This window comes from Salmo salar, chromosome 10 (genome assembly GCF_965601325.2).
Source record: "Salmo salar chromosome 10, fSalSal1, whole genome shotgun sequence".
Lineage (NCBI taxonomy): Eukaryota > Metazoa > Chordata > Actinopteri > Salmoniformes > Salmonidae > Salmo > Salmo salar.
In genome coordinates, this window is record NC_138300.1 from 50,042,501 (window position 1) to 50,067,181 (window position 24,681).

At 57.7% G+C, this 24,681-nt stretch overlaps 1 protein-coding gene across 2 annotated transcripts in view; it reads right to left on the reverse strand.

The window, feature by feature from the left end:
* trmt1l (tRNA methyltransferase 1-like) overlaps window positions 1-24,681 on the reverse strand; it is a 36,783-nt gene that overhangs the window by 2,366 nt on the left and 9,736 nt on the right. For both annotated transcript variants that reach the window (XM_014123526.3, XM_045687879.1), the window contains 2 exons: window positions 341-553; window positions 1-20 (listed from right to left, as the gene is read on the reverse strand). The exon at window positions 1-20 is cut by the window's left edge and continues 171 nt beyond it. In XM_014123526.3, coding sequence (XP_013979001.1) covers window positions 1-20; window positions 341-553 — 233 coding nt within the window. The remainder of the gene's footprint in view (window positions 21-340; window positions 554-24,681) is intronic.

The following is a 24,681-nucleotide window of genomic DNA, read 5'->3' on the forward strand; positions in this document are numbered from 1 at the left end:
TATTACAGCGTGCCGCAGCCCTGAAAGGAATACACGCATGAGACAGATGCATGAAATACTACACACTGAAGCATACATCCCACACACTGAAGCATACATCCCACACACTGAAGCATACATCCCACACACTGAAGCATACATCCCACACACTGAAGCGTACATCCCACACACACAAGTTACACTCTCAATGTCAACAGCATCTCAAAGCCACCCCAAAGAAAAACACACACAAGTTAAACAAAGACATACATAATGAAAATGTTACACATACACAGTCACACACAGTAATTTCCCCGTAGACCAGTAATTCAGTGGTAAATAAACAGAGTATTTCACCTACCTGGCTACAGTGGCCAGCACCATGCGTGCAGCCAGCTCCTTGTAGTACTCTGTGCGGACTATATTGGAGCCATAGTGGCGCATCGTGACGTTCAGGGACTTGGAGTAGAGGGAGCCCGTGTCCGTGGACGTCACAGAGATGATGCCCAGGTTCCGGATGTTCCGGAAAGCAGAGTCCAGATAATTGACCGCCGTGCCGAACGGGTCCAGGTGTCTGAGGGGGTCACCATGGAAACAACGGTTGGTGTGTGTTCGGCTTGATGGATAATGTGAAGCGTCTATAGAACCCCTGCAGGCCATCATATACTGTAAACAGGGTTACTGAATGATACAACATTGGGCTCTGAAGCCTTCTAGACTGAGTGATTGTTTGACAAATGTCAAGACAAACGATAGAGGAGAAAAAGGAGAAAGAAAGGAGGTGACGTTTCTCGCTACAGAGATGCACCCCCACCAATAAGACGTTCCCTCCCTATCTCCCCCCACCAATAAGACGTTCCCTCCCTATCTCCCCCCACCAATAAGACGTTCCCTCCCTATCGACTCCCACCCCCACCAATAAGACGTTCCCTCCCTATCTCCCCCCACCAATAAGACGTTCCCTCCCTATCGACTCCCACCCCCACCAATAAGACGTTCCCTCCCTATCGCCCCCCACCCCCACCAATAAGACGTTCCCTCCCTATCGCCCCCCACCCCCACCAATAAGACGTTCCCTCCCCATCTCCCCCCACCAATAAGACGTTCCCTCCCCATCTCCCCCCACCAATAAGACGTTCCCTCCCCATCTCCCCCCACCAATAAGACGTTCCCTCCCCATGTCCCCCCACCAATAAGACGTTCCCTCCCCATCTCCCCCACCAATAAGACGTTCCCTCCCCATCTCCCCCCACCAATAAGACGTTCCCTCCCTATCTCCCCCCACCAATAAGACGTTCCCTCCCTATCTCCTCCCACCCCCATCAATAAGACATTCCCTCCCTATCTCCTCCCACCCCCACCAATAAGACGTTCCCTCCCTATCCCCTCCCACCCCCACCGATAAGACGTTCCCTCCCTATCTCCTCCCACCACCACCCCCATCGATAAGACGTTCCCTCCCTATCTCCTCCCACCACCACCCCCATCGATAAGACGTTCCCTCCCTATCTCCTCCCACCACCACCCCCATCAATAAGACGTTCCCTCCCTATCTCCTCCCACCCCCACCAATAAGACGTTCCCTCCCTATCGCCCCCCACCCCCACCAATAAGACGTTCCCTCCCTATCGCCCCCCACCCCCACCAATAAGACGTTCCCTCCCCATCTCCCCCCACCAATAAGACGTTCCCTCCCCATCTCCCCCACCAATAAGACGTTCCCTCCCCATCTCCCCCCACCAATAAGACGTTCCCTCCCCATCTCCCCCCACCAATAAGACGTTCCCTCCCCATGTCCCCCCACCAATAAGACGTTCCCTCCCCATCTCCCCCCACCAATAAGACGTTCCCTCCCCATCTCCCCCCACCAATAAGACGTTCCCTCCATATCTCCTCCCACCCCCATCAATAAGACGTTCCCTCCATATCTCCTCCCACCCCCATCAATAAGACGTTCCCTCCCTATCTCCTCCCACCCCCACCAATAAGACGTTCCCTCCCTATCTTCTCCCACCCCCACCGATAAGACGTTCCCTCCCTATCTCCTCCCACCACCACCCCCATCGATAAGACGTTCCCTCCCTATCTCCTCCCACCACCACCCCCATCGATAAGACGTTCCCTCCCTATCTCCTCCCACCACCACCCCATCGATAAGACGTTCCCTCCCTATCTCCTCCCACCACCACCCCCATCGATAAGACGTTCCCTCCCTATCTCCTCCCACCCCCACCAATAAGACGTTCCCTCCCTATCTCCTCCCACCCCCACCAATAAGACGTTCCCTCCCTATCTCCTCCCACCCCAACCAATAAGACGTTCCCTCCCTATCTCCTCCCACCACCACCCCCATCAATAAGACGTTCCCTCCCTAACTCCTCCCACCACCATCGATAAGACGTTCCCTCCCTATCTCCTCCCACCACCACCCCCACCGATAAGACGTTCCCTCCCTATCTCCTCCCACCCCCACCAATAAGACGTTCCCTCCCTATCTCCTCCCACCCCCACCAATAAGACGTTCCCTCCCTATCTCCTCCCACCACCACCCCCATCAATAAGACGTTCCCTCCCTATCTCTTCCCACCACCACCCCCATCGATAAGACGTTCCCTCCCTATCTCTTCCCACCACCCCCATCGATAAGACGTTCCCTCCCTATCTCCTCCCACCACCACCCCCATCGATAAGACGTTCCCTCCCTATCTCCTCCCACCACCACCCCCATCGATAAGACGTTCCCTCCCTATCTCCTCCCACCACCACCCCCATCGATAAGACGTTCCCTCCCTATCTCCTCCCACCACCACCCCCATCGATAAGACGTTCCCTCCCTATCTCCTCCCACCACCACCCCCATCGATAAGACGTTCCCTCCCTATCTCCTCCCACCACCACCCCCATCGATAAGACGTTCCCTCCCTATCTCCTCCCACCACCACCCCCATCGATAAGACGTTCCCTCCCTATCTCCTCCCACCACCACCCCCATCGATAAGACGTTCCCTCCCTATCTCCTCCCACCCCCATCAATAAGACGTTCCCTCCCTATCTCCTCCCACCACCACCCCCATCGATAAGTTCGTTCCCTCCCTATCTCCTCCCACCACCACCCCCCCATCGATAAGACGTTCCCTCCCTATCTCCTCCCACCACCCCCCCCATCGATAAGACGTTCCCTCCCTATCTCCTCCCACCACCACCCCCATCGATAAGACGTTCCCTCCCTATCTCCTCCCACCACCACCCCCATCGATAAGACGTTCCCTCCCTATCTCCTCCCACCCCCACCCCCATCGATAAGACGTTCCCTCCCTATCGACTCCCACCCCCACCAATAAGACGTTCCCTCCCTATCTCCCCCCACCAATAAGACGTTCCCTCCCTATCTCCCCCCACCAATAAGACGTTCCCTCCCTATCGACTCCCACCCCCACCAATAAGACGTTCCCTCCCTATCGCCCCCCACCCCCACCAATAAGACGTTCCCTCCCCATCTCCCCCCACCAATAAGACGTTCCCTCCCCATCTCCCCCCACCAATAAGACGTTCCCTCCCCATCTCCCCCCACCAATAAGACGTTCCCTCCCCATCTCCCCCCACCAATAAGACGTTCCCTCCCCATGTCCCCCCACCAATAAGACGTTCCCTCCCCATCTCCCCCACCAATAAGACGTTCCCTCCCCATCTCCCCCCACCAATAAGACGTTCCCTCCCTATCTCCCCCCACCAATAAGACGTTCCCTCCCTATCTCCTCCCACCCCCATCAATAAGACATTCCCTCCCTATCTCCTCCCACCCCCACCAATAAGACGTTCCCTCCCTATCCCCTCCCACCCCCACCGATAAGACGTTCCCTCCCTATCTCCTCCCACCACCACCCCCATCGATAAGACGTTCCCTCCCTATCTCCTCCCACCACCACCCCCATCGATAAGACGTTCCCTCCCTATCTCCTCCCACCACCACCCCCATCGATAAGACGTTCCCTCCCTATCTCCTCCCACCACCACCCCCATCAATAAGACGTTCCCTCCCTATCTCCTCCCACCCCCACCAATAAGACGTTCCCTCCCTATCTCCCCCCACCCCCACCAATAAGACGTTCCCTCCCTATCGCCCCCCACCCCCACCAATAAGACGTTCCCTCCCTATCTCCCCCCACCCCCACCAATAAGACGTTCCCTCCCCATCTCCCCCCACCAATAAGACGTTCCCTCCCCATCTCCCCCACCAATAAGACGTTCCCTCCCCATCTCCCCCCACCAATAAGACGTTCCCTCCCCATCTCCCCCCACCAATAAGACGTTCCCTCCCCATCTCCCCCCCACCAATAAGACGTTCCCTCCCCATCTCCCCCCACCCCCATCATAAGACGTTCCCTCCCTATCTCCCCCCACCCCCATCATAAGACGTTCCCTCCCTATCTCCTCCCCCACCCCCATCAATAAGACGTTCCCTCCCTATCTCCTCCCACCCCCCATCAATAAGACGTTCCCTCCCTATCTCCTCCCACCCCCACCAATAAGACGTTCCCTCCCTATCTCCTCCCACCCCCATCGATAAGACGTTCCCTCCCTATCTCCTCCCACCACCACCCCCATCGATAAGACGTTCCCTCCCTATCTCCTCCCACCACCACCCCCATCGATAAGACGTTCCCTCCCTATCTCCTCCCACCACCACCCCCATCGATAAGACGTTCCCTCCCTATCTCCTCCCACCACCACCCCCATCGATAAGACGTTCCCTCCCTATCTCCTCCCACCCCCACCAATAAGACGTTCCCTCCCTATCTCCTCCCACCCCCACCAATAAGACGTTCCCTCCCTATCTCCTCCCACCACCACCCCCATCAATAAGACGTTCCCTCCCTAACTCCTCCCACCACCATCGATAAGACGTTCCCTCCCTATCTCCTCCCACCACCACCCCCACCGATAAGACGTTCCCTCCCTATCTCCTCCCACCCCCACCAATAAGACGTTCCCTCCCTATCTCCTCCCACCCCCACCAATAAGACGTTCCCTCCCTATCTCCTCCCACCACCACCCCCATCGATAAGACGTTCCCTCCCTATCTCCTCCCACCACCACCCCCATCGATAAGACGTTCCCTCCCTATCTCCTCCCACCACCCCCATCGATAAGACGTTCCCTCCCTATCTCCTCCCACCACCACCCCCATCGATAAGACGTTCCCTCCCTATCTCCTCCCACCACCACCCCCATCGATAAGACGTTCCCTCCCTATCTCCTCCCACCACCACCACCCCCATCAATAAGACGTTCCCTCCATATCTCCTCCCACCACCCCCCCCATCGATAAGACGTTCCCTCCCTATCTCCTCCCACCCCCATCGATAAGACGTTCCCTCCCTATCTCCTCCCACCACCACCCCCATCGATAAGACGTTCCCTCCCTATCTCCTCCCACCACCACCCCCCCATCGATAAGACGTTCCCTCCCTATCTCCTCCCACCACCACCCCCATCGATAAGACGTTCCCTCCCTATCTCCTCCCACCACCACCCCCATCGATAAGACGTTCCCTCCCTATCTCCTCCCACCACCACCCCCATCGATAAGACGTTCCCTCCCTATCTCCTCCCACCACCACCCCCCATCGATAAGACGTTCCCTCCCTATCTCCTCCCACCACCACCCCCCCATCGATAAGACGTTCCCTCCCTATCTCCTCCCACCACCACCCCCATCGATAAGACGTTCCCTCCCTATCTCCTCCCACCACCACCCCCCCATCGATAAGACGTTCCCTCCCTATCTCCTCCCACCACCCCCCCCATCGATAAGACGTTCCCTCCCTATCTCCTCCCACCACCACCCCCATCGATAAGACGTTCCCTCCCTATCTCCTCCCACCACCACCCCCATCGATAAGACGTTCCCTCCCTATCTCCTCCCACCACCACCCCCATCGATAAGACGTTCCCTCCCTATCTCCTCCCACCCCCATCAATAAGACGTTCCCTCCCTATCTCCTCCCACCACCACCCCCATCGATAAGACGTTCCCTCCCTATCTCCTCCCACCCCCATCAATAAGACGTTCCCTCCCTATCTCCTCCCACCCCCACCAATAAGGCGTTCCCTCCCTATCTCCTCCCACCCCCATCGATAAGACGTTCCCTCCCTATCTCCTCCCACCACCCCCATCGATAAGACGTTCCCTCCCTATCTCCTCCCACCACCCCCATCGATAAGACGTTCCCTCCCTATCTCCTCCCACCACCCCCATCGATAAGACGTTCCCTCCCTATCTCCTCCCATCACCCCCATCGATAAGACGTTCCCTCCCTATCTCCTCCCACCCCCATCGATAAGACGTTCCCTCCCTATCTCCTCCCACCACCACCCCCATCGATAAGACGTTCCCTCCCTATCTCCTCCCACCACCACCCCCATCAATAAGACGTTCCCTCCCTATCTCCTCCCACCACCATCCCCATCGATAAGACGTTCCCTCCCTATCTCCTCCCACCACCCCCATCGATAAGACGTTCCCTCCCTATCTCCTCCCACCACCCCCATCGATAAGACGTTCCCTCCCTATCTCCTCCCACCCCCATCGATAAGACGTTCCCTCCCTATCTCCTCCCACCACCACCCCCATCAATAAGATGTTCCCTCCCTATCTCCTCCCACCACCACCCCCATCGATAAGACGTTCCCTCCCTATCTCCTCCCACCACCACCCCCCCATCGATAAGACGTTCCCTCCCTATCTCCTCCCACCACCCCCCCCATCGATAAGACGTTCCCTCCCTATCTCCTCCCACCACCACCCCCATCGATAAGACGTTCCCTCCCTATCTCCTCCCACCCCCATCAATAAGACGTTCCCTCCCTATCTCCTCCCACCACCACCCCCATCGATAAGACGTTCCCTCCCTATCTCCTCCCACCCCCACCAATAAGGCGTTCCCTCCCTATCTCCTCCCACCCCACCAATAAGGCGTTCCCTCCCTATCTCCTCCCACCACCCCCCCATCAATAAGACGTTCCCTCCCTATCTCCTCCCACCACCCCCCCATCAATAAGACGTTCCCTCCCTATCTCCTCCCACCACCCCCATCGATAAGACGTTCCCTCCCTATCTCCTCCCACCACCCCCATCGATAAGACGTTCCCTCCCTATCTCCTCCCACCACCCCCATCGATAAGACGTTCCCTCCCTATCTCCTCCCACCACCCCCATCGATAAGACGTTCCCTCCCTATCTCCTCCCACCACCCCCATCGATAAGACGTTCCCTCCCTATCTCCTCCCACCCCCATCGATAAGACGTTCCCTCCCTATCTCCTCCCACCACCACCCCCATCAATAAGACGTTCCCTCCCTATCTCCTCCCACCACCATCCCCATCGATAAGACGTTCCCTCCCTATATCCTCCCACCACCACCCCCATCGATAAGACGTTCCCTCCCTATCTCCTCCCACCACCACCCCCATCGATAAGACGTTCCCTCCCTATCTCCTCCCACCCCCACCAATAAGACGTTCCCTCCCTATCTCCTCCCACCCCCACCAATAAGACGTTCCCTCCCTATCTCCTCCCACCACCACCCCCATCAATAAGACGTTCCCTCCCTAACTCCTCCCACCACCATCGATAAGACGTTCCCTCCCTATCTCCTCCCACCACCACCCCCACCGATAAGACGTTCCCTCCCTATCTCCTCCCACCCCCACCAATAAGACGTTCCCTCCCTATCTCCTCCCACCCCCACCAATAAGACGTTCCCTCCCTATCTCCTCCCACCCCAACCAATAAGACGTTCCCTCCCTATCTCTTCCCACCACCCCCATCGATAAGACGTTCCCTCCCTATCTCTTCCCACCACCCCCATCGATAAGACGTTCCCTCCCTATCTCCTCCCACCACCACCCCCATCGATAAGACGTTCCCTCCCTATCTCCTCCCACCACCACCCCCATCAATAAGACGTTCCCTCCCTAACTCCTCCCACCACCATCGATAAGACGTTCCCTCCCTATCTCCTCCCACCACCACCCCCACCGATAAGACGTTCCCTCCCTATCTCCTCCCACCCCCACCAATAAGACGTTCCCTCCCTATCTCCTCCCACCCCCACCAATAAGACGTTCCCTCCCTATCTCCTCCCACCCCAACCAATAAGACGTTCCCTCCCTATCTCTTCCCACCACCCCCATCGATAAGACGTTCCCTCCCTATCTCTTCCCACCACCCCCATCGATAAGACGTTCCCTCCCTATCTCCTCCCACCACCACCCCCATCGATAAGACGTTCCCTCCCTATCTCCTCCCACCACCACCCCCATCGATAAGACGTTCCCTCCCTATCTCCTCCCACCACCATCCCCATCGATAAGACGTTCCCTCCCTATCTCCTCCCACCACCACCCGCATCGATAAGACGTACCCTCCCTATCTCCTCCCACCCCCACCAATAAGACGTTCCCTACCTATCTCCTCCCACCCCCACCAATAAGACGTTCCCTACCTATCTCCTCCCACCACCACCCCCACCGATAAGACGTTCCCTACCTATCTCCTCCCACCACCACCCCCACCGATAAGACGTTCCCTACCTATCTCCTCCCACCACCACCCCCATCAATAAGACGTTCCCTCCCTATCTCCTCCCACCACCATCGATAAGACCTTCCCTCCCTATCTCCTCCCACCACCATCGATAAGACGTTCCCTCCCTATCTCCTCCCACCACCATCGATAAGACGTTCCCTCCCTATCTCCTCCCACCACCATCGATAAGACGTTCCCTCCCTATCTCCTCCCACCACCATCGATAAGACGTTCCCTCCCTATCTCCTCCCACCACCATCGATAAGACGTTCCCTCCCTATCTCCTCCCACCACCATCGATAAGACGTTCCCTCCCTATCTCCTCCCCCCACCATCGATAAGACGTTCCCTCCCTATCTCCTCCCCCCATCGATAAGACGTTCCCTCCCTATCTCCTCCCCCCATCGATAAGACGTTCCCTCCCTATCTCCTCCCCCCATCGATAAGACGTTCCCTCCCTATCTCCTCCCACCACCACCCCCATCGATAAGACGTTCCCTCCCTATCTCCTCCCACCACCACCCCCATCGATAAGACGTTCCCTCCCTATCTCCTCCCACCACCACCCCCATCGATAAGACGTTCCCTCCCTATCTCCTCCCACCACCACCCCCATCGATAAGACGTTCCCTCCCTATCTCCTCCCACCACCACCCCCATCGATAAGACGTTCCCTCCCTATCTCCTCCCACCAATAAGACGTTCCCTCCCTATCTCCTCCCACCAATAAGACGTTCCCTCCCTATCTCCTCCCACCACCCCCATCGATAAGACGTTCCCTCCCTATCTCCTCCCACCCCCATCGATAAGACGTTCCCTCCCTATCTCCTCCCACCACCACCCCCATCAATAAGACGTTCCCTCCCTATCTCCTCCCACCACCATCCCCATCGATAAGACGTTCCCTCCCTATATCCTCCCACCAATAAGACGTTCCCTCCCTATCTCCTCCCACCACCCCCATCGATAAGACGTTCCCTCCCTATCTCCTCCCACCCCCATCGATAAGACGTTCCCTCCCTATCTCCTCCCACCACCACCCCCATCAATAAGACGTTCCCTCCCTATCTCCTCCCACCACCACCCCCATCGATAAGACGTTCCCTCCCTATCTCCTCCCACCACCACCCCCATCGATAAGACGTTCCCTCCCTATCTCCTCCCACCCCCACCAATAAGACGTTCCCTCCCTATCTCCTCCCACCCCCACCAATAAGACGTTCCCTCCCTATCTCCTCCCACCACCACCCCCATCAATAAGACGTTCCCTCCCTAACTCCTCCCACCACCATCGATAAGACGTTCCCTCCCTATCTCCTCCCACCACCACCCCCACCGATAAGACGTTCCCTCCCTATCTCCTCCCACCCCCACCAATAAGACGTTCCCTCCCTATCTCCTCCCACCCCCACCAATAAGACGTTCCCTCCCTATCTCCTCCCACCCCAACCAATAAGACGTTCCCTCCCTATCTCTTCCCACCACCCCCATCGATAAGACGTTCCCTCCCTATCTCTTCCCACCACCCCCATCGATAAGACGTTCCCTCCCTATCTCCTCCCACCACCACCCCCATCGATAAGACGTTCCCTCCCTATCTCCTCCCACCACCACCCCCATCAATAAGACGTTCCCTCCCTAACTCCTCCCACCACCATCGATAAGACGTTCCCTCCCTATCTCCTCCCACCACCACCCCCACCGATAAGACGTTCCCTCCCTATCTCCTCCCACCCCCACCAATAAGACGTTCCCTCCCTATCTCCTCCCACCCCCACCAATAAGACGTTCCCTCCCTATCTCCTTCCACCCCAACCAATAAGACGTTCCCTCCCTATCTCTTCCCACCACCCCCATCGATAAGACGTTCCCTCCCTATCTCTTCCCACCACCCCCATCGATAAGACGTTCCCTCCCTATCTCCTCCCACCACCACCCCCATCGATAAGACGTTCCCTCCCTATCTCCTCCCACCACCACCCCCATCGATAAGACGTTCCCTCCCTATCTCCTCCCACCACCATCCCCATCGATAAGACGTTCCCTCCCTATATCCTCCCACCACCACCCCCATCGATAAGACGTTCCCTCCCTATCTCCTCCCACCACCACCCGCATCGATAAGACGTACCCTCCCTATCTCCTCCCACCCCCACCAATAAGACGTTCCCTACCTATCTCCTCCCACCACCACCCCCATCGATAAGACGTTCCCTCCCTATCTCCTCCCACCCCCACCAATAAGACGTTCCCTACCTATCTTCTCCCACCCCCACCGATAAGACGTTCCCTCCCTATCTCCTCCCACCACCACCCCCATCGATAAGACGTTCCCTACCTATCTCCTCCCACCACCACCCCCATCGATAAGACGTTCCCTCCCTATCTCCTCCCACCACCACCCCATCGATAAGACGTTCCCTCCCTATCTCCTCCCACCACCACCCCCATCGATAAGACGTTCCCTCCCTATCTCCTCGCCGCCCCCACCAATAAGACGTTCCCTCCCTATCTCCTCCCACCCCCACCAATAAGACGTTCCCTCCCTATCTCCTCCCACCCCAACCAATAAGACGTTCCCTCCCTATCTCCTCCCACCACCACCCCCATCAATAAGACGTTCCCTCCCTAACTCCTCCCACCACCATCGATAAGACGTTCCCTCCCTATCTCCTCCCACCACCACCCCCACCGATAAGACGTTCCCTCCCTATCTCCTCCCACCCCCACCAATAAGACGTTCCCTCCCTATCTCCTCCCACCCCCACCAATAAGACGTTCCCTCCCTATCTCCTCCCACCCCAACCAATAAGACGTTCCCTCCCTATCTCCTCCCACCACCACCCCCATCAATAAGACGTTCCCTCCCTATCTCTTCCCACCACCCCCATCGATAAGACGTTCCCTCCCTATCTCCTCCCACCACCACCCCCATCGATAAGACGTTCCCTCCCTATCTCCTCCCACCACCACCCCCATCGATAAGACGTTCCCTCCCTATCTCCTCCCACCACCACCCCCATCGATAAGACGTTCCCTCCCTATCTCCTCCCACCACCACCCCCATCGATAAGACGTTCCCTCCCTATCTCCTCCCACCACCACCCCCATCGATAAGACGTTCCCTCCCTATCTCCTCCCACCACCACCCCCATCGATAAGACGTTCCCTCCCTATCTCCTCCCACCACCACCCCCATCGATAAGACGTTCCCTCCCTATCTCCTCCCACCACCACCCCCATCGATAAGACGTTCCCTCCCTATCTCCTCCCACCCCCATCAATAAGACGTTCCCTCCCTATCTCCTCCCACCACCACCCCCATCGATAAGTTCGTTCCCTCCCTATCTCCTCCCACCACCACCCCCATCGATAAGACGTTCCCTCCCTATCTCCTCCCACCCCCACCCCCATCGATAAGACGTTCCCTCCCTATCTCCTCCCACCACCCCCCCCCCCATCGATAAGACGTTCCCTCCCTATCTCCTCCCACCACCCCCCCCCCCATCGATAAGACGTTCCCTCCCTATCTCCTCCCACCACCACCCCCATCGATAAGACGTTCCCTCCCTATCTCCTCCCACCACCCCCCCATCGATAAGACGTTCCCTCCCTATCTCCTCCCACCCCCATCAATAAGACGTTCCCTCCCTATCTCCTCCCACCACCACCCCCATCGATAAGACGTTCCCTCCCTATCTCCTCCCACCCCCACCAATAAGGCGTTCCCTCCCTATCTCCTCCCACCCCCACCAATAAGGCGTTCCCTCCCTATCTCCTCCCACCACCATCGATAAGGCGTTCCCTCCCTATCTCCTCCCACCACCCCCCCATCAATAAGACGTTCCCTCCCTATCTCCTCCCACCACCCCCATCGATAAGACGTTCCCTCCCTATCTCCTCCCACCACCCCCATCGATAAGACGTTCCCTCCCTATCTCCTCCCACCACCCCCATCGATAAGACGTTCCCTCCCTATCTCCTCCCACCACCCCCATCGATAAGACGTTCCCTCCCTATCTCCTCCCACCACCCCCATCGATAAGACGTTCCCTCCCTATCTCCTCCCACCACCCCCATCGATAAGACGTTCCCTCCCTATCTCCTCCCACCACCCCCATCGATAAGACGTTCCCTCCCTATCTCCTCCCACCACCCCCATCGATAAGACGTTCCCTCCCTATCTCCTCCCACCCCCATCGATAAGACGTTCCCTCCCTATCTCCTCCCACCACCACCCCCATCAATAAGACGTTCCCTCCCTATCTCCTCCCACCACCATCCCCATCGATAAGACGTTCCCTCCCTATATCCTCCCACCACCACCCCCATCGATAAGACGTTCCCTCCCTATCTCCTCCCACCACCACCCCCATCGATAAGACGTTCCCTCCCTATCTCCTCCCACCCCCACCAATAAGACGTTCCCTCCCTATCTCCTCCCACCCCCACCAATAAGACGTTCCCTCCCTATCTCCTCCCACCACCACCCCCATCAATAAGACGTTCCCTCCCTAACTCCTCCCACCACCATCGATAAGACGTTCCCTCCCTATCTCCTCCCACCACCACCCCCACCGATAAGACGTTCCCTCCCTATCTCCTCCCACCCCCACCAATAAGACGTTCCCTCCCTATCTCCTCCCACCCCCACCAATAAGACGTTCCCTCCCTATCTCCTCCCACCACCACCCCCATCGATAAGACGTTCCCTCCCTATCTCCTCCCACCACCACCCCCATCGATAAGACGTTCCCTCCCTATCTCCTCCCACCACCACCCCCATCGATAAGACGTTCCCTCCCTATCTCCTCCCACCACCACCCCCATCGATAAGACGTTCCCTCCGTATCTCCTCCCACCACCACCCCCATCGATAAGACGTTCCCTCCCTATCTCCTCCCACCACCACCACCCCCATCAATAAGACGTTCCCTCCATATCTCCTCCCACCACCCCCCCATCGATAAGACGTTCCCTCCCTATCTCCTCCCACCCCCATCGATAAGACGTTCCCTCCCTATCTCCTCCCACCACCACCCCCATCGATAAGACGTTCCCTCCCTATCTCCTCCCACCACCACCCCCCCATCGATAAGACGTTCCCTCCCTATCTCCTCCCACCACCCCCCCCATCGATAAGACGTTCCCTCCCTATCTCCTCCCACCACCACCCCCATCGATAAGACGTTCCCTCCCTATCTCCTCCCACCACCACCCCCCCATCGATAAGACGTTCCCTCCCTATCTCCTCCCACCACCACCCCCCCATCGATAAGACGTTCCCTCCCTATCTCCTCCCACCACCACCCCCCCATCGATAAGACGTTCCCTCCCTATCTCCTCCCACCACCACCCCCATCGATAAGACGTTCCCTCCCTATCTCCTCCCACCACCACCCCCCCATCGATAAGACGTTCCCTCCCTATCTCCTCCCACCACCCCCCCCATCGATAAGACGTTCCCTCCCTATCTCCTCCCACCACCACCCCCATCGATAAGACGTTCCCTCCCTATCTCCTCCCACCACCACCCCCATCGATAAGACGTTCCCTCCCTATCTCCTCCCACCACCACCCCCATCGATAAGACGTTCCCTCCCTATCTCCTCCCACCCCCATCAATAAGACGTTCCCTCCCTATCTCCTCCCACCACCACCCCCATCGATAAGACGTTCCCTCCCTATCTCCTCCCACCCCCATCAATAAGACGTTCCCTCCCTATCTCCTCCCACCCCCACCAATAAGGCGTTCCCTCCCTATCTCCTCCCACCCCCATCGATAAGACGTTCCCTCCCTATCTCCTCCCACCACCCCCATCGATAAGACGTTCCCTCCCTATCTCCTCCCACCACCCCCATCGATAAGACGTTCCCTCCCTATCTCCTCCCACCACCCCCATCGATAAGACGTTCCCTCCCTATCTCCTCCCATCACCCCCATCGATAAGACGTTCCCTCCCTATCTCCTCCCACCCCCATCGATAAGACGTTCCCTCCCTATCTCCTCCCACCACCACCCCCATCGATAAGACGTTCCCTCCCTATCTCCTCCCACCACCACCCCCATCAATAAGACGTTCCCTCCCTATCTCCTCCCACCACCATCCCCATCGATAAGACGTTCCCTCCCTATCTCCTCCCACCACCCCCATCGATAAGACGTTCCCTCCCTATCTCCTCCCACCACCCCCATCGATAAGACGTTCCCTCCCTATCTCCTCCCACCCCCATCGATAAGACGTTCCCTCCCTATCTCCTCCCACCACCACCCCCATCAATAAGATGTTCCCTCCCTATCTCCTCCCACCACCACCCCCATCGATAAGACGTTCCCTCCCTATCTCCTCCCACCACCACCCCCCCATCGATAAGACGTTCCCACCCTATCTCCTCCCACCACCCCCCCCATCGATAAGACGTTCCCTCCCTATCTCCTCCCACCACCACCCCCATCGATAAGACGTTCCCTCCCTATCTCCTCCCACCCCCATCAATAAGACGTTCCCTCCCTATCTCCTCCCACCACCACCCCCATCGATAAGACGTTCCCTCCCTATCTCCTCCCACCCCCACCAATAAGGCGTTCCCTCCCTATCTCCTCCCACCCCCACCAATAAGGCGTTCCCTCCCTATCTCCTCCCACCACCCCCCCATCAATAAGACGTTCCCTCCCTATCTCCTCCCACCACCCCCCCATCAATAAGACGTTCCCTCCCTATCTCCTCCCACCACCCCCATCGATAAGACGTTCCCTCCCTATCTCCTCCCACCACCCCCATCGATAAGACGTTCCCTCCCTATCTCCTCCCACCACCCCCATCGATAAGACGTTCCCTCCCTATCTCCTCCCACCACCCCCATCGATAAGACGTTCCCTCCCTATCTCCTCCCACCACCCCCATCGATAAGACGTTCCCTCCCTATCTCCTCCCACCCCCATCGATAAGACGTTCCCTCCCTATCTCCTCCCACCACCACCCCCATCAATAAGACGTTCCCTCCCTATCTCCTCCCACCACCATCCCCATCGATAAGACGTTCCCTCCCTATATCCTCCCACCACCACCCCCATCGATAAGACGTTCCCTCCCTATCTCCTCCCACCACCACCCCCATCGATAAGACGTTCCCTCCCTATCTCCTCCCACCCCCACCAATAAGACGTTCCCTCCCTATCTCCTCCCACCCCCACCAATAAGACGTTCCCTCCCTATCTCCTCCCACCACCACCCCCATCAATAAGACGTTCCCTCCCTAACTCCTCCCACCACCATCGATAAGACGTTCCCTCCCTATCTCCTCCCACCACCACCCCCACCGATAAGACGTTCCCTCCCTATCTCCTCCCACCCCCACCAATAAGACGTTCCCTCCCTATCTCCTCCCACCCCCACCAATAAGACGTTCCCTCCCTATCTCCTCCCACCCCAACCAATAAGACGTTCCCTCCCTATCTCTTCCCACCACCCCCATCGATAAGACGTTCCCTCCCTATCTCTTCCCACCACCCCCATCGATAAGACGTTCCCTCCCTATCTCCTCCCACCACCACCCCCATCGATAAGACGTTCCCTCCCTATCTCCTCCCACCACCACCCCCATCAATAAGACGTTCCCTCCCTAACTCCTCCCACCACCATCGATAAGACGTTCCCTCCCTATCTCCTCCCACCACCACCCCCACCGATAAGACGTTCCCTCCCTATCTCCTCCCACCCCCACCAATAAGACGTTCCCTCCCTATCTCCTCCCACCCCCACCAATAAGACGTTCCCTCCCTATCTCCTCCCACCCCAACCAATAAGACGTTCCCTCCCTATCTCTTCCCACCACCCCCATCGATAAGACGTTCCCTCCCTATCTCTTCCCACCACCCCCATCGATAAGACGTTCCCTCCCTATCTCCTCCCACCACCACCCCCATCGATAAGACGTTCCCTCCCTATCTCCTCCCACCACCACCCCCATCGATAAGACGTTCCCTCCCTATCTCCTCCCACCACCATCCCCATCGATAAGACGTTCCCTCCCTATCTCCTCCCACCACCACCCGCATCGATAAGACGTACCCTCCCTATCTCCTCCCACCCCCACCAATAAGACGTTCCCTACCTATCTCCTCCCACCCCCACCAATAAGACGTTCCCTACCTATCTCCTCCCACCACCACCCCCACCGATAAGACGTTCCCTACCTATCTCCTCCCACCACCACCCCCACCGATAAGACGTTCCCTACCTATCTCCTCCCACCACCACCCCCATCAATAAGACGTTCCCTCCCTATCTCCTCCCACCACCATCGATAAGACCTTCCCTCCCTATCTCCTCCCACCACCATCGATAAGACGTTCCCTCCCTATCTCCTCCCACCACCATCGATAAGACGTTCCCTCCCTATCTCTCCCACCACCATCGATAAGACGTTCCCTCCCTATCTCCTCCCACCACCATCGATAAGACGTTCCCTCCCTATCTCCTCCCACCACCATCGATAAGACGTTCCCTCCCTATCTCCTCCCACCACCATCGATAAGACGTTCCCTCCCTATCTCCTCCCACCCCCATCGATAAGACGTTCCCTCCCTATCTCCTCCCCCCATCGATAAGACGTTCCCTCCCTATCTCCTCCCCCCATCGATAAGACGTTCCCTCCCTATCTCCTCCCACCACCACCCCATCGATAAGACGTTCCCTCCCTATATCCTCCCACCAATAAGACGTTCCCTCCCTATCTCCTCCCACCACCCCCATCGATAAGACGTTCCCTCCCTATCTCCTCCCACCCCCATCGATAAGACGTTCCCTCCCTATCTCCTCCCACCACCACCCCCATCGATAAGACGTTCCCTCCCTATCTCCTCCCACCACCACCCCCATCGATAAGACGTTCCCTCCCTATCTCCTCCCACCACCACCCCCATCGATAAGACGTTCCCTCCCTATCTCCTCCCACCCCCACCAATAAGACGTTCCCTCCCTATCTCCTCCCACCCCCACCAATAAGACGTTCCCTCCCTATCTCCTCCCACCACCACCCCCATCAATAAGACGTTCCCTCCCTAACTCCTCCCACCACCATCGATAAGACGTTCCCTCCCTATCTCCTCCCACCACCACCCCCACCGATAAGACGTTCCCTCCCTATCTCCTCCCACCCCCACCAATAAGACGTTCCCTCCCTATCTCCTCCCACCCCCACCAATAAGACGTTCCCTCCCTATCTCCTCCCACCCCAACCAATAAGACGTTCCCTCCCTATCTCTTCCCACCACCCCCATCGATAAGACGTTCCCTCCCTATCTCTTCCCACCACCCCCATCGATAAGACGTTCCCTCCCTATCTCCTCCCACCACCACCCCCATCGATAAGACGTTCCCTCCCTATCTCCTCCCACCACCACCCCCATCAATAAGACGTTCCCTCCCTAACTCCTCCCACCACCATCGATAAGACGTTCCCTCCCTATCTCCTCCCACCACCACCCCCACCGATAAGACGTTCCCTCCCTATCTCCTCCCACCCCCACCAATAAGACGTTCCCTCCCTATCTCCTCCCACCCCCACCAATAAGACGTTCCCTCCCTATCTCCTTCCACCCCAACCAATAAGACGTTCCCTCCCTATCTCTTCCCACCACCCCCATCGATAAGACGTTCCCTCCCTATCTCTTCCCACCACCCCCATCGATAAGACGTTCCCTCCCTATCTCCTCCCACCACCACCCCCATCGATAAGACGTTCCCTCCCTATCTCCTCCCACCACCACCCCCATCGATAAGACGTTCCCTCCCTATCTCCTCCCACCACCATCCCCATCGATAAGACGTTCCCTCCCTATATCCTCCCACCACCACCCCAATCGATAAGACGTTCCCTCCCTATCTCCTCCCACCACCACCCGCATCGATAAGACGTACCCTCCCTATCTCCTCCCACCCCCACCAATAAGACGTTCCCTACCTATCTCCTCCCACCACCACCCCCATCGATAAGACGTTCCCTCCCTATCTCCTCCCACCCCCACCAATAAGACGTTCCCTACCTATCTCCTCCCACCCCCACCAATAAGACGTTCCCTACCTATCTCCTCCCACCACCACCCCCACCGATAAGACGTTCCCTACCTATCTCCTCCCACCACCACCCCCACCGATAAGACGTTCCCTACCTATCTCCTCCCACCACCACCCCCATCAATAAGACGTTCCCTCCCTATCTCCTCCCACCACCATCGATAAGACCTTCCCTCCCTATCTCCTCCCACCACCATCGATAAGACGTTCCCTCCCTATCTCCTCCCACCACCATCGATAAGACGTTCCCTCCCTATCTCCTCCCACCACCATCGATAAGACGTTCCCTCCCTATCTCCTCCCACCACCATCGATAAGACGTTCCCTCCCTATCTCCTCCCACCACCATCGATAAGACGTTCCCTCCCTATCTCCTCCCACCACCATCGATAAGACGTTCCCTCCCTATCTCCTCCCCCCATCGATAAGACGTTCCCTCCCTATCTCCTCCCCCCATCGATAAGACGTTCCCTCCCTATCTCCTCCCCCCATCGATAAGACGTTCCCTCCCTATCTCCTCCCACCACCACCCCCATCGATAAGACGTTCCCTCCCTATCTCCTCCCACCACCACCCCCATCGATAAGACGTTCCCTCCCTATCTCCTCCCACCACCACCCCCATCGATAAGACGTTCCCTCCCTATCTCCTCCCACCAATAAGACGTTCCCTCCCTATCTCCTCCCACCAATAAGACGTTCCCTCCCTATCTCCTCCCACCAATAAGACGTTCCCTCCCTATCTCCCCCCACCAATAAGACGTTCCCTCCATATCTCCTCCCACCCCCATCAATAAGACGTTCCGTCCCCATCTCCTCCCACCCCCACCAATAAGACGTTCCCTCCCTATCTCCTCCCACCCCCACCGATAAGACGTTCCCTCCCTATCTCCTCCCACCACCACCCCCATCGATAATACGTTCCCTCCCTATCTCCTCCCACCCCCACCAGTAAGACGTTCCCTCCCTATCTCCTCATACCCCCACCAATAAGACGTTCCCTCCCTATCTCCTCCCACCACCACCAATAAGACGTTCCCTCCCTATCTCCTCCCACCCCAACCAATAAGACGTTCCCTCCCTATCTCTTCCCACCACCCCCATCGATAAGACGTTCCCTCCCTATCTCTTCCCACCACCCCATCGATAAGACGTTCCCTCCCTATCTCCTCCCACCACCACCCCCATCGATAAGACGTTCCCTCCCTATCTCCTCCCACCACCACCCCCATCGATAAGACGTTCCCTCCCTATCTCCTCCCATCACCACCCCCATCGATAAGACGTTCCCTCCCTATCTCCTCCCACCACCATCCCCATCGATAAGACGTTCCCTCCCTATATCCTCCCACCACCACCCCCATCGATAAGACGTTCCCTCCCTATCTCCTCCCACCACCACCCGCATCGATAAGACGTACCCTCCCTATCTCCTCCCACCCCCACCAATAAGACGTTCCCTACCTATCTCCTCCCACCACCACCCCCATCGATAAGACGTTCCCTCCCTATCTCCTCCCACCCCCACCAATAAGACGTTCCCTACCTATCTCCTCCCACCCCCACCAATAAGACGTTCCCTACCTATCTCCTCCCACCACCACCCCCACCGATAAGACGTTCCCTACCTATCTCCTCCCACCACCACCCCCACCGATAAGACGTTCCCTACCTATCTCCTCCCACCACCACCCCCATCAATAAGACGTTCCCTCCCTATCTCCTCCCACCACCATCGATAAGACGTTCCCTCCCTATCTCCTCCCACCACCATCGATAAGACGTTCCCTCCCTAACTCCTCCCACCACCATCGATAAGACGTTCCCCCCCTATCTCCTCCCACCACCATCGATAAGACGTTCCCTCCCTATCTCCTCCCACCACCATCGATAAGACGTTCCCTCCCTATCTCCTCCCACCACCATCGATAAGACGTTCCCTCCCTATCTCCTCCCACCACCATCGATAAGACGTTCCCTCCCTATCTCCTCCCACCACCACCCCCATCGATAAGACGTTCCCTCCCCATCTCCTCCCACCACCACCCCCATCGATAAGACGTTCCCTCCCTATCTCCTCCCACCACCACCCCCATCGATAAGACGTTCCCTCCCTATCTCCTCCCACCCCCACCAATAAGACGTTCCCTACCTATCTCCTCCCACCCCCACCAATAAGACGTTCCCTACCTATCTCCTCCCACCACCACCCCCACCGATAAGACGTTCCCTACCTATCTCCTCCCACCACCACCCCCACCGATAAGACGTTCCCTACCTATCTCCTCCCACCACCACCCCCATCAATAAGACGTTCCCTCCCTATCTCCTCCCACCACCATCGATAAGACGTTCCCTCCCTATCTCCTCCCACCCACCATCGATAAGACGTTCCCTCCCTATCTCCTCCCACCACCAATCGATAAGACGTTCCCCCCCTATCTCCTCCCACCACCATCGATAAGACGTTCCCTCCCTATCTCCTCCCACCACCATCGATAAGACGTTCCCTCCCTATCTCCTCCCCCCCATCGATAAGACGTTCCCTCCCTATCTCCTCCCACCACCACCCCCATCGATAAGACGTTCCCTCCCTATCTCCTCCCACCCCCACCAGTAAGACGTTCCCTCCCTATCTCCTCCCACCCCCACCAATAAGACGTTCCCTCCCTATCTCCTCCCACCACCACCCCCATCGATAAGACGTTCCCTCCCTATCTCCTCCCACCACCACCCCCATCGATAAGACGTTCCCTCCCTATCTCCTCCCACCACCACCCCCATCGATAAGACGTTCCCTCCCTATCTCCTCCCACCACCACCCCCATCGATAAGACGTTCCCTCCCTATCTCCTCCCACCACCACCCCCATCGATAAGACGTTCCCTCCCTATCTCCTCCCACCACCACCCCCATCGATAAGACGTTCCCTCCCTATCTCCTCCCACCACCACCCCATCGATAAGACGTTCCCTCCCTATCTCCTCCCACCCCCACCAATAAGACGTTCCCTCCCTATCTCCTCCCACCCCCACCAATAAGACGTTCCCTCCCTATCTCCTCCCACCCCAACCAATAAGACGTTCCCTCCCTATCTCCTCCCACCACCACCCCCATCAATAAGACGTTCCCTCCCTAACTCCTCCCACCACCATCGATAAGACGTTCCCTCCCTATCTCCTCCCACCACCACCCCCACCGGTAAGACGTTCCCTCCCTATCTCCTCCCACCCCCACCAATAAGACGTTCCCTCCCTATCTCCTCCCACCACCACCCCCATCAATAAGACGTTCCCTCCCTATCTCTTCCCACCACCCCCATCGATAAGACGTTCCCTCCCTATCTCCTCCCACCACCACCCCCATCGATAAGACGTTCCCTCCCTATCTCCTCCCACCACCACCCCCATCGACAAGACGTCCCTCCCTATCTCCTCCCACCACCACCCCCATCGACAAGACGTTCCCTCCCTATCTCCTCCCACCACCACCCCCATCGACAAGACGTTCCCTCCCTATCTCCTCCCACCACCACCCCCATCGATAAGACGTTCCCTCCCTATCTCCTCCCACCACCACCCCCATCGATAAGACGTTCCCTCCCTATCTCCTCCCACCACCACCCCCATCGATAAGACGTTCCCTCCCTATCTCCTCCCACCACCACCCCCATCGATAAGACGTTCCCTCCCTATCTCCTCCCACCACCACCCCCATCGATAAGACGTTCCCTCCCTATCTCCTCCCACCACCACCCCCATCGATAAGACGTTCCCTCCCTATCTCCTCCCACCACCACCCCCATCGATAAGACGTTCCCTCCCTATCTCCTCCCACCACCACCCCCATCGATAAGACGTTCCCTCCCTATCTCCTCCCACCACCACCCCCATCGATAAGACGTTCCCTCCCTATCTCCTCCCACCACCACCCCCATCGATAAGACGTTCCCTCCCTATCTCCTCCCACCACCACCCCCATCGATAAGACGTTCCCTCCCTATCTCCTCCCACCACCACCCCCATCGATAAGACGTTCCCTCCCTATCTCCTCCCACCACCACCCCCCATCGATAAGACGTTCCCTCCCTATCTCCTCCCACCACCCATCGATAAGACGTTCCCTCCCTATCTCCTCCCACCACCCCCCCATCGATAAGACGTTCCCTCCCTATCTCCTCCCACCACCACCCCCATCGATAAGACGTTCCCTCCCTATCTCCTCCCACCACCACCCCCCATCGATAAGACGTTCCCTCCCTATCTCCTCCCACCACCCCCCCATCGATAAGACGTTCCCTCCCTATCTCCTCCCCCCATCGATAAGACGTTCCCTCCCTATCTCCTCCCCCCATCGATAAGACGTTCCCTCCCTATCTCCTCCCACCACCACCCCCATCGATAAGACGTTCCCTCCCTATCTCCTCCCACCACCACCCCCATCGATAAGACGTTCCCTCCCTATCTCCTCCCACCACCACCCCCATCGATAAGACGTTCCCTCCCTATCTCCTCCCACCACCACCCCCATCGATAAGACGTTCCCTCCCTATCTCCTCCCACCACCACCCCCATCGATAAGACGTTCCCTCCCTATCTCCTCCCACCACCACCCCCATCGATAAGACGTTCCCTCCCTATCTCCTCCCACCACCACCCCCATCGATAAGACGTTCCCTCCCTATCTCCTCCCACCAATAAGACGTTCCCTCCCTATCTCCTCCCACCAATAAGACGTTCCCTCCCTATCTCCCCCCACCAATAAGACGTTCCCTCCCTATCTCCTCCCACCCCCATCAATAAGACGTTCCCTCCCTATCTCCTCCCACCCCCACCAATAAGACGTTCCCTCCCTATCTCCTCCCACCACCACCCCCATCGATAAGACGTTCCCTCCCTATCTCCTCCCACCCCCACCAGTAAGACGTTCCCTCCCTATCTCCTCCCACCCCCACCAATAAGACGTTCCCTCCCTATCTCCTCCCACCACCACCAATAAGACGTTCCCTCCCTATCTCCTCCCACCCCAACCAATAAGACGTTCCCTCCCTATCTCTTCCCACCACCCCCATCGATAAGACGTTCCCTCCCTATCTCTTCTCACCACCCCCATCGATAAGACGTTCCCTCCCTATCTCCTCCCACCACCACCCCCATCGATAAGACGTTCCCTCCCTATCTCCTCCCACCACCACCCCCATCGATAAGACGTTCCCTCCCTATCTCCTCCCACCACCATCCCCATCGATAAGACGTTCCCTCCCTATATCCTCCCACCACCACCCCCATCGATAAGACGTTCCCTCCCTATCTCCTCCCACCACCACCCGCATCGATAAGACGTACCCTCCCTATCTCCTCCCACCCCCACCAATAAGACGTTCCCTACCTATCTCCTCCCACCACCACCCCCACCGATAAGACGTTCCCTCCCTATCTCCTCCCACCCCCACCAATAAGACGTTCCCTACCTATCTCCTCCCACCACCACCCCCACCGATAAGACGTTCCCTCCCTATCTCCTCCCACCACCACCCCCACCGATAAGACGTTCCCTCCCTATCTCCTCCCACCACCACCCGCATCGATAAGACGTACCCTCCCTATCTCCTCCCACCCCCACCAATAAGACGTTCCCTACCTATCTCCTCCCACCACCACCCCCACCGATAAGACGTTCCCTACCTATCTCCTCCCACCCCCACCAATAAGACGTTCCCTACCTATCTCCTCCCACCACCACCCCCACCGATAAGACGTTCCCTACCTATCTCCTCCCACCACCACCCCCACCGATAAGACGTTCCCTACCTATCTCCTCCCACCACCACCCCCACCGATAAGACGTTCCCTCCCTATCTCCTCCCACCACCATCGATAAGACGTTCCCTCCCTATCTCCTCCCACCACCATCGATAAGACGTTCCCTCCCTATCTCCTCCCACCACCATCGATAAGACGTTCCCTCCCTATCTCCTCCCACCACCATCGATAAGACGTTCCCTCCCTATCTCCTCCCACCACCATCGATAAG